The 12,152-nt window shown below is 42.7% G+C and overlaps 1 protein-coding gene across 1 annotated transcript in view; it reads right to left on the reverse strand.

Moving 5' to 3' along the window:
* The window catches only part of LOC309550375 (uncharacterized protein), a 210,783-nt gene that overhangs the window by 113,894 nt on the left and 84,737 nt on the right, over window positions 1-12,152 (reverse strand). The window contains exons 8-10 of the mRNA XM_082250770.1: window positions 9,968-10,152; window positions 818-959; window positions 96-269 (exon numbers count right to left, since the gene is read on the reverse strand). Of these exons, the coding sequence (XP_082106896.1) occupies window positions 96-269; window positions 818-959; window positions 9,968-10,152 (501 nt within the window). The remainder of the gene's footprint in view (window positions 1-95; window positions 270-817; window positions 960-9,967; window positions 10,153-12,152) is intronic.

Here is a 12,152-nt window from a genome sequence, read left to right on the forward strand (position 1 = left end):
AAGTGTCTTTTCATTTCAAGTTTTTCCAAATTTATAAAAAAAATGTTCCATGTGGGTCAACCATGATCATTGGGTTGGTTTGGCTTTGTTCTAACTGCGAGGTATAGCACATATCTTATATGGTAAGGGAGCATTGATGAACCCCAGTTCAGGAGTCAGATCCAACACAGCCCCAGGAGGGACCTGGAAGGTAAAGTTTTGCAGCAGTTTTGTAAAAAACAGGAACAGCTCCATCTTGGCCAAGTTTTCTCCAGCACAGCTTCTCTTACCTGGTGAAGGAAAGAAAACATTAAAGCTTAGCATAATGCTAACATTTGTGAATAAGTTTAGTTAAAAATAGTGAGTGAAAACTGCTAGTGGGATACACCTGTGTTAAATGACATTGTGTTATGCTGAGTTATGCTGAGCATGAGTTATGCTGACCCCCAAGTTCTCAAAACCGAGCCAATCCTGATTCATGCAATGCAGAGGAGATCAGTGATGGAAGCTCATTGATCTCCTCCCACCTTCCATCCTAAATGATCCTTTAGGCTCAGGAAAAAGGTGAACCCAGGGACCAGTGGTGTTGGGGCTCTGGGAGGGGGAATGGGTTTCCACTTGGCAGAACTTGAAAAGTGGTTTGAATAAGCTACACAATGTCTTCAACATTACACAACACATCCAGTTGAAGGTGTCTATTACTATCTTACAGGGATACTTTCCACCACACTGGGAATGTCCTGAAATACTATGAGCCTTCTCTGATCTGTGCGAATGTATCTTACTGTTTACTGACATGACACAACATCATCAATCTCCTGCTCCCAAATATTATTACCTAGTGAGAAAGGTATAAATGCATCATTCTTCTTTAAATTGCCTTCTGAATCGAGGAAATGTTCTGGATAAAACTCATCTGGTTTTTCAAAGTAAGCTTTATCTCTAAGGACCGAGGTCAGCAATGGGATGATAGTGGTCCCCTGTGGGAAAAACACAATAATATACTTATGCTAAGACCCAAACATTTTTTAAATTGCAAAATATTTCCTGTGGAAAACCATTTTACATGCTTCTCATATCGGCTACCAAAAACTTGTTTTTCAAATGTATCTACAGGGTCTGGGAAGGGTAGTGAAAGATTTGATTCCTTTTAAGTATTTTTGTCCTGTCAGGGAAAATTTTTTTCAAATTTTTGTCCTATCTCCAGGACAAAAAGTGAACAAAAAAGAGAGAAAAAAAAAAAGGACAGTCATAAAGAGGAAAATAGCCCCATCTTAAACAGTTGTCACTGTAACAAGTTGCCTCATGTGGATAATTCCTCTTTACCCTTGTTAAGGTGGCATCATTTGTAATTTTCTATCATTTTTTTGTCTCGATAACAATGGTCAATGAGACTATTTTAATAAATAAATCAGTTGAAGAGCATGAATCTCTACAATGCACATAATTAGCAGAACATTATTGAATAGAAGTTATAAAAGCCTATCCAGAGGGAAGCTGGTGACTGTGTGTTTAGAACAGCCTTTCTCAACCTTTTTCAAATGGTTCCCTGAGACCATTTTCAGGTCTCAGGGAACCCCTGCTAAAAATGACTATATTTACAACTCATGATACATTAATGTGATGGTCAGTGGGATGAATGCTCCTTACACTTGTGGACATTGAAAGAATTACCTTCTTCCAGATAGCTAAAAAGATGAATGGTGTCAGAGGAACTTATCTAAGAGGCAGAAATTTCTCATTGTTCAATGAACCCCTAGCAACCTCTGCAAAAAGCCCTAGGGTTCCACGGAACCCTGTTTGAGAACTACTGGTATAAAGGTTTTAATCTTATAGTGGTTCTAAAGGCTAATGTTTTTTTACCTTCATGCATTTTGTACAGTAAGATAAAAAAACCTTCAGTGTGAAGCCCCTCCCCCTCTACAGTACCTATCTGAGCCCCATCCAGTGATGTGCACAAGAGCAGAAGCTCTCCCGGCTCTCTCCCTCCTCATTGGCTTAGAGACAACAGCGGGAACCATTAGCTCCCGCTGCTGTCAATCACAGCCAGTGAGGAGAGAGTGGGGGATTGGGCTGAGCCATGGTGTGTGTCTACGGAAACAGAGAGCTGGCTCAAGAGCAAGCATGCATGGATGTCCTATAGCAAGCAGCTTGCTATGGGGACACTCAGAAGGGGGGGGGGGTGCCAGAAGCGCCAGCGGGGGACCAGAGAAGAGGAGAATCAGGGCTGCTCTGTGCAAAATCATTGCACAGCGCAGGTAAGTATGACATGTTTGTTATTTAACCACTTCAGTACAGGTCACTTTCACCCCCTTCCTGCCCAGAAGAATTTGAAACTTTCAGCACTGTCACACTTTGACAATTGCACGGTCATGCAACACTGTACGCCGCCCCCCCTATCCATGAGTCCGGCCCTCTAATCTACATGCGGGGCGCCGGACGCATGGAGTTCAATGGGGCTTTTTAATTTTTTCTAAGCATGTGATTAGAGCCAGAGGCTCTAATAGGCTTAAAAAAAGGGTGGGCTCGGGGCGCAGTGAGCCCACCCAGTTGTGTGACAATAGCGAATGAATATTCGCTATTGTCACACGGATCCTCCTCCTGGCCAATCAGAAAGCGGGTCTGAGACCAGTTTCCCGATTGGACGAAAGGAGAAGCCATGTCATTGGCCATGGAGGAGGAGGGAGGAGACGCAGAAGACAGGGGGAAGAAGCCGAATCTGAAGCCGCCGTCGCAGTGTGCCGCTGCCTGCCCTCCCTCCACATATCCAGGCAGGGTGAGTGAGCAGGCGGTTGGGGGGGGGTAATAGGGATGGTGTGTGGCCTGGTGTGGTCCGGGGGGGGGTAGTATGGTGTGGTCCGCCTAACTTTGCCAGGCTCTAACAGCAGCTGTCTTCAGTTTGTGGGTCACCACTTTTGAACACCGTTACAGCCACTATTACCAGTAAAAGAAATGAAAAAAAAAATGACATAAATCTTGTCGCACCTAAAAACTATGGGAAACGTTTTGTGCAAACCAAACAATATACTCTTATTGGGATTTTTTTTACCAAAATATGTAGCAGAATATTTTAAGTGGCTCTCTGGCGTGAACCACTTAAAGGATTCGTTGGGTCGAGGACATATTGTCCTCTCCACCTCCCTGAAATAGGATGCTGTGATGCTATCCTTCCCTGCCTGAAGCCACTTGTATACCATAAATAGTTATACGTATTGGCCTTTTTCCATCCTAGACTGTAACAACCGTATATATGTAAGAGTATATCAAAATTGTTACCTCACTGGGCTCGTCTAAAAGAAGAGGAAACTATAGGTGGACATATGAAGTGCAGCTATTAGTGTTGATCACCTATACCCTCAAAATAATTTGAATATATCGGAGAACCCTGGTAATCAAGCTAGAATAAAGTGCCTCTCTAGTGTATAAAAAGCATTGCTCTTGTGGTGATGGCGAGGCTAGACACTTAAGCTTAGTGAAACATGTGTATATAAGTACAATATGGAATCTGTATATGAATATTGAAGAAGATATATTTATTATTCTGTGTGTCACCACAACCTACCACCTCCTGAGTCATTTAAAAAGGAAATACCGGTCTGTTTTGGTCTCTCAGGCCCTAAAGGAAGCCTTGAGCGAAACGCGTCGGATTGCTGGGGACCTACATTGACCGCATTCCACTCTGAGACCTATTCTCCATCCTACACAGGCTTTTGGTTTTTCCCTCACGGGATGTTTTTCTATATTTCCAATGACTCTTATTGATTGATTTTATAAGGAATTATTCTCCATGTCAATTTGTTCGTGTGAACATGTGCATGTTTGCCCATGTTTTTTATCTCTGACTCAATAAAATGTTAAATTGTTTTATATAAACAGGTTTTGTGTGTGATCCTTCTACTCCCACTGGCCCGTAAAGCCCCATCTTTCTCTATCCAATTTTTTTGTTATATGTAGCAGAATACATATTGGCCTAAAATTATAAAAACGTTTGATTTTTAAATAGTTTTTATTGGGAATGTTATATAGCATAAAGTGAAAAATATTGTGCTTTTTTTTTTTTTTTTTTTTCAGAATTTGTCTCTTTTTTTTGTTATAGCACAAAAAAAAAAAAAAAAAAATTGCAGCGGTGTTCAAATACCACCAAAAGAAAGCTCTATTTGTGGGGAAAAAAAGGACATCAATTTTTTTACAGCGTCACACGACTTTTCAGGTACAGTAACACAGTGCTGAATCACAAAAAATGGCCTGGTCATTAAGGGGCGGAGGGGGGACCTTCAAATCCAGAAATGGTTAAAAGACTGTTTTTTTATACATAAGAGAAAACTGTTGCAGGTTCAAAGAATGTTCTCCTAGAGATAATTGCATATGCATGTGCTCTCTTTGTGAAGACTCACGGAAGTTAGAGTTAGGGACTGCAGATATCAGGGTGCCCTGATGGGGCCTGTAGCTTACGCATGTATTTGCGAATGTGTGCAGACCAAATCCCTGTTCTTAACACGTATTGTCAGACAGGCCAATTTGGTTGGTTGCAGGCTTATTGGTAAATTTGAGTTTGGAAATCTCTTTTTATTTGTTTGACCCTCAGGATTTATCTTCAGGATTTACTACACAACACCCACTTTACTGTAAAAATCTGAGTGAGCTGGCTCCTTGATCACCTGACTTCTCTGGAGTGGTCCCCTCTCTTAGGCAGACCCCTAGGCAGATCCCTCAGTACTCGCAATACTGTTTTTCCTAAAGTCCTCTGCCACCCAGAAGCTCTACTCATCAGTAGGGATGATCGAACGGTTCGGGTCAACCATCGGTTCGGCCCGAACATTGGGTGTTCGAGGTTCGGCCGAATTTTGAACTTTTTGCCCAAAAAGTTCGGAATTCGGCAACCAGAACCGCCCAAAATGCAATGCTTCAGGAAATGGGCTTTAAAAGCCAGTGATTGGACCAGAACCATTAGCAAAAGCTAATTGAGGGGGCAGGAGAATGCTAGGGGGTACCTAGACCAATCATTAGTGAATACGCCCCCCAGTATATAAGATCGCCCCCGCCATATTCCTAGCATTGTTATACTGGACATGGAAGAGAGTGGAAGCAGTTCTGTTAATTTTACTTTAAAAGTGTCATTTAGCTATTTTTAGTGTGAGGAAAGGAATATCTAGTGTAGTTAGAGTGCTCCTTTACACTTAAGTTAGCTTCAAAAATTTAGTTTCTGTAGGGAAAGTGTTAAGTGTAAGGGGACCGTAGTGTAGTGTAGGGTTAACTGGCAGTGACTGCTATGGAAGGGTGACAAAACCCTTCCATAGCAGGGTGACCGCTATAGAGAAATGATCATTTCTCTGAATTGCTTCGGCACACCCATATGGCTTCTCACCAGCCAAGCATTTTTTATGCTGCAGGGGCTGCCACTGCCAGTGCTTTTTTGAGGACATGTTTGATGTCAGACATGACATCTGAACATGTGTATAGGGGGTATATATAGACATATATGTCTGAATATATACCCCTAGACATATATAGGTGTGATAGTAGCAGAAATAAATGCTTGCGCTAATGAAATAATTTACAGTAATATATTTCTGCTACTATCACACCTATATATGTCTAGGGGTATATATTCAGACATATATGTGTATATATACCCCCTATACACATGTTCAGATGTTTTGCCTGCCTCAAAAGAACCCAAAAAAATGCCAAAAAAACGCTAGCGTCAAAAAAAAAAAATGCCCAGGTGTGTTTTTGCTGGCATTTTTTGGGGGGTTTTGGAGGCAGGCAAAACATCTGAACTTGTGTATAGTAGTGTATATACACACATCCATATATTTATATACACACCTAGACATATATAGGTGTGATAGTAGCAGAAATATATGCTTGCGCTAATGAAATCGTTTACAGTAATATATTTCTGCTACTATCACACCTATATATGTCTAGGTGTGTATATAAATATATGTATGTGTGTATATATACCACTATACACAAGTTCAGATGTTTTGCCTGCCTCAAAAGAACCCCAAAAAATGCCAAAAAAACGCTAGCGTCAAAAAAAAAAAATGCCCAGGTGTGTTTTTGCTGGCAATTTTTGGGGGGTTTTGGAGGCAGGCAAAACATCTGAACTTGTGCACAGTACCACTATACACAAGTTCAGATGTTTTTCCTGACTGCAAAGAACCCAAAAAAATGCCTTCTATTAAACCGGCAAGGTGTTACAGCAGCGAAGTCCTGTGCTTAAAGTTTTCTAATACAAACTTTTTTTTTTTCTGGTTCTGGACATGCTACAGAGCTGAAACTTCACATGCACACTTTTTAGACCTCCCAGATCTGAAATCCAGTAAAAATCAAAAAATCTCTTTTTTTTTTTTTTAATTTTTTCAATAATTGGCTTTTTTTATCAAAAATGACAATTTTTAGGAACTTTTTTTGTATGATTTAGTGTCTGGGGGTCTAAAAGGTGTACCTGTGAAGTTTCAGCTCTGTAGCATGTCCAGAACCAGAAAAAAAGATCATATAGGTGTTAAAGTTAAAGGAGGGTCCCGACCCACATCCCTGTTCTACTGAAAAAGTTTCTTTTTTTTTTTTTTCTGGTTCTGGACATGCTACAGAGCTGAAACTTCACATGCACACCTTTTAACCCCCCCCCCCCCCAGATACTAAATCCAAAGTAAAAATAAAAAAATCTCTCTTTTTTTTTTTAATTTTTTCAATAATTGGCTTTTTTATCAAAAATGACAATTTTTAAGAACTTTTTTTGTGTGATTAATAGTTAATGGGGCATGACCCAGAACTCTAGGCACTTTTTAGGGGCATTTATTGGGTTTTAGGGCTTAAAAATTGTGTTTTTTGATTACCGAAGTTCGGGTCCCATTGATTTCAATGGGGTTCTGAAATCCGAACCGAACTTTTGGAAAATTCGGGTGTTCTGGTCGAACCGAACTTTTCAAAAGTTCGATCATCCCTACTCATCAGTACACTGGATCCTCTGCAGCTCAGCTCCACTCCTGGTCCCTAGGCCAACCACCTGGACCACCTTCCTCACTCTGCAGGAAAAGAGACAGTTGTCCACCTCCTCCTGGGACTTTGCTCCCGCTAAAAGATGCCCTGCCACATGCTCCCGCCCTATTTATGGGCAATCCCAGGATGCATTACCACATGCCCTCACACTCGGACTGCCATGAAACATGATGTGTCACTGGCTGGGTTTCCTTCACTGTCCAACAAGCTCCCTCATTGGATACAGGGGGGACACTCCCTCAGACCCAGTGAATCACACCTGGAAACATGTGACAGGCAAGACTAACAGATCAGCTCCCCTGATAAGCAGCAGGAGCAAAATAGATGCTTTTACCTAGCACCTGCCTAGGAGGGTGTTACATATAGGTACTGTAAATAGCTCCTAAACTTGCAACGTTTAGGAGATATTTACATTGCATGCAGCCAATGACATCATAGATGCATGCGTTCTGAAGAAACGGCCGCCCGTGCCATCCCTTCATGTGCCATCCCTGTGCCATGACCCGTGCCATCCCTGTGCCATGACCGGCGGCTCCCACGCGCATGCGCGGGAGTGACATCACGTGGCCCTGCCCAGTAATACAGCCGGGGTCTGCAGACCCAGAAGGAAGATGGGTGAAGATGGATGCGGCCGCCAGCAGGGACAACACGGGCTTCGTTTCCAGGTAAGTGTCACATCATTTGCTAGTATGCGATGCATACAAATACATCAGAGATTGCTTCCTCTTTAATAAAGCCATTTTTATTTGAGGTGATGCGCTAGGCCGGTGCGCCCCCTGTTTTTTCTTGTATCTGAAATACCACCTAGGATTCCTTAGTAAAACCTGAGTGATAGAAGTTGCTGCAGGTACTTATTATACTAGCATACTGGAAGATCTGCACAGAGAACTAATAATTTTTGCTCTTTTTAACCACTTCTGGACCACTCACTGTATATACTGTATACATTGGCACTTTGATGTTATATACTGGTGTTATGGCAGCAGATAGCTCCCAGTATTTTTTAACCACTTCCCACCCAAGGACGTGCCTGTACATCCTTGGGTTTCAGTGGTTATATCAGGATGATGGGTGCACCTACAGGCATCCTGGTATCATTAGTTTCAGGCAGCAATTCTCTACAAAGCAGAAGTGATCTGAGTGGCAAATTAGCCACTCAATCACTTCTGTGGGTGGTAGAAGGGGGTCCCATCCCCCCTCCCGCCACCGCCTCTCCCAGGCTTCCCATCGCGGAGGCCAGGAGAGATGCGGTGATGGCTGCCTGGTACAGAGAGAGAGGAACTGATGTCATTCCCCTCTCTCTGTAACCCTGGAAACCGGGTGCAACAAGTATTCGTCACTTCCGGTTATGCCCCTTTGTTTACCTGGCCACCAGCAGCCAGAGAAGCAGCCAATTGGACCGATCTTGGTTTAATCGGCTGCATGGGGGGCCAGAGGAGAGATTTGGGGTCTAATAGAGTTGTGTAGTTGCAAGTATGCCTATATAGTGTGTGATGACCATTTTGTGAATAAAGAAAAAAAATTCTTCATTTTGGAAAGATTAATGGAAAAAAATTACAACTTAAAAAAACTCACCATGCCTCTTACTAAATACATTGGAATGTCTGCTTTCCAAAAAGAGGTCATTTGGGGGGTACTTGTACTGTTCTGGCTTGTTAGGGTCTCAAGAAATGAGGCCGTCAGTACATCGGGTGTGATCAATTTTCAATGATTGGCACCATAGCTTGTAGACTCTATAACCTTCACAAAGACCAAATAATATATACTTATTTGGGTTATTTTTACCAAAGATATGTAGCAGTATAAATTTTGGCCAAAATTTATGAAGAAAAATTACTAAATTTGCAAACTTTTAAAACCGAAACAAAGAAAAGTGCATTTTTTTTTTACAACATTTTCGGTCTTTTTTCATTTATAGCACAAAAAAACAAAAACCCAATGATGATTAAATACCACCAAAAGAAAGCTGTGTTTGTGTGAAAAAAGAACGAAAATTTCAAATGGGTACAATGTTGCATGACTGAGTAATTGTCATTCAACGTGTGAGAGCACTGAAAGCTGAAAAATTGGTCTGGTTAGTTAGGGGGTTTAAATGCCCAGTTGGTAAGTGGTTAAATAACTATTTTGATTTACATTAGAAAAAAAAGAGGAGAAAAAAGTGGACTTTTCAGGCCACAAAGGAGGGATATTCAAGAACATGGAAAATCTGTGCTTTTATTATACCAAGAAACAGTTAAAAATCATTTACATAGAGACAAACCAATACAAATTAAAAAAATATTCCTATTAGGAATATCAATTATCAATATGGCCAATGGCCATCACCCATCATCATTATGGATGATGGCCATATGGACCACAGATTTTTCTCTTTATTTGTTTTACATTAATAATGTAGTGACAGACCTTTATCAACGCAGAGAGGGGTTGAGCCGACATGTTTGGAAAACATGTGTGTCTCAGTCCCAAAATAGTTGCATAGAAACAGAAAAATGAGGGCCCAGGGGTCTTTAACGAGACACACAGGATTGAGTAAAATCCCATAAGTTTATTGTAAAACATATCTAAAAAATACAAAATATTATACACCACAAGGATTGATCATCAACAATGAACATTAAACATTTCCATAGTACAAAAATACTTACGCATCAACAGTATCAATAGTCTGTGCTAGATGAGGCTTGATGCGTTTCGACTGTTGATGCATAGACATAAGTATTTTTGTATTATGGAAATGTTTAATGTTCATTGTTGATGATCATCCTTGTGGTGTGTAATATTTAGTATTTTTTAGATATGTTTTACAATAAACTTCTGTGATTTTACTCAATCCTGTGTGTCTCATTAAAGTCCCCTGGGCCCTCATTTTTCTGTTTCTATGAGACTTTTATCAACTTCCTCCTGAAAATAATTTGTAGATGTGCAGTCTCCTGATATTTATTTTTACTTTTCAATACACACTGTATTTTCTACCCACCTTTGGAATGTTGTACCCTCTAAATGTGACATCCTTAGCAGTTGCATGTGCCAGATTCAGAGGTACAATATCAGCAAACCTTTGGATTTCATGAATGACGGCCTCGGTATACGGCATCTGCTTCCTGTGTTCACTTTGAGGTTCAGCCGATCCGATCACTCTGTCAATCTCATTTTGAACTTTTTCTGAAAAACCCACATCAGCAAAATGTAAAATTCGCACTGAAAAAAATTAAACTTCTTCTGGAGTGTCCCCTGCAGATATACTGCGACAGGGCGGCCCTCCTGAGTGAAATCGGGTACCTGTACGTGATTTTCTGCAATGGGTCTGGGGCGGGCCGATGACCCGCTCCTACTGTGATTGGACTAATTAGCAGCTAATTATTTATGCCGCCCTGGCAAGTCTCTGGGGAAAGCCCAGATGGGGGCTGGGAGTGTGTATAAATGCTCTGAGACTTAGTGCAGAAAGGTCTTGTCCCTGAAGAGGAGATCAGAGCTGGGGGGGGGGCTGTTTTCCCCCTAGGCAATAGACTTGGGCAAAGTAATTCTTTTTAGTGATTCAAATCATTTGAATCAGTTCAGTGAAATTATTTGAATCACTGAATCTAATCTATATTAATAAAACCCCAGTGTCCCTGCGTCCAGATTCCCTGTGTCCGTGGAAATGCGCTACTGCGCATGTGCCTCAGGACAGCCGTTGGGACTGGGGGCGGGCACTGACCTTTTTAGGCTGAGGGAGCTCCTCGGTGTCGGAGGCTGGGTGTTGGGGGTCACCCCCGATAATGCTGCGGTGTGAGGGCCGTTGTACTGCCGATCGTTTCAGCAGCCACTGTTCTGAATCCGTATGTGCTGGGGAGGCGGGAGGCGGAGTTCCGATCCGTTGCCGTAGATTTAAAAATGGCGCCACCCAGCGCCAACATGTCACTGCGCATGCGCCGCTGCTCAGTAAAAGCCGTAAACCTTCGGCTATTTCCGGGAATACCCGAACGTATCCGAGCTTTCCCGAGCGGCGGCACATACGCAATGACGTGTGGCGCCGGGTGGCGCCATTTTTAAATATAAGGCAACTGATCGGAACTCCGCCTCCCCAGCACATACGTAGGCTACTCAAACTATCGGCAGTACAATGGCCCTCACACCGCAGCATTATCGGGGGTGACCCCCAACACCCGGCCTCCGACACCGAGGAGCTCCTCCAGCCTAAAAAGGTCAGTGCCCACCCCCAGCACATAGGAATTCAGAACGGCCCTCACACCGCACCATTATCGGGGGTGACCCCCAACACCCGGCCTCCGACACCGACAGTTTGTTCAACAAATATATGCTTATTTTACTTTCTAAATGTAGTACAGCATTTAATCTGCTCAATAAACATGTATGTAAATATAAAAATGTAAGGTTGCAGCTGCACAAGGTAGAAGTAGGCAATGCCAATGCTTATTTCTCTCCTACATTATCCACCAAATTAGAGTTCTCCGCATCAAACAGAGGTGTTTTTTCTTGCCAACCTCAACTTTAATAAAACATTTAGTTACCAGTATTTGCATGGAAGTTAAAGATACTGTCATCAATAACCCTTTTTTGATTGGGCATTATTAATGCTTAGGAACCCAGTCCAAATTTGGCAGCATCTATATAATGTATGATTTATTCGCTTACCTAAAAAAGTTTTTACACTGTTTAAGAACTGATATCTATATTAATAAAACCCCAGTGTCCAGATTCCCTGTGTCCATGGAAATGCGCTACTGCGCATGTGCCACAGGACAGCCGTTGGGACTGGGGGCGGGCACTGACCTTTTTAGGCTGAGGGAGCTCCTCGGTGTCGGAGGCCGGGTGTTGGGGGTCACCCCCGATAATGCTGCGGTGTGAGGGCCGTTGTACTGCCGATCGTTTCAGCAGCCACCGTTCTGAATCCGTATGTGCTGGGGAGGCGGGTGGCGCCATTTTTAAATATAAGGAAACTGATCGGAACTCCGCCTCCCCAGCACATATGGAGGCTACTGAAACTATCGGCAATACAACGGCCCTCACACCGCAGCATTATCGGGGGTGACCCCCAACACCCGGCCTCTGACACCGAGGAGCTCCCCCAGCCTAAAAAGGTCAGTGCCTGCCCCCAGCACATATGAATTCAGAACGGCCCTCACACCGCACCATTATCGGGGGTGACCCCCAACACCCGG

The sequence above is a fragment of the Pelophylax lessonae genome, assembly GCF_965119305.1.
Source record: "Pelophylax lessonae genome assembly, chromosome: 3".
NCBI classification, from domain to species: domain Eukaryota; kingdom Metazoa; phylum Chordata; class Amphibia; order Anura; family Ranidae; genus Pelophylax; species Pelophylax lessonae.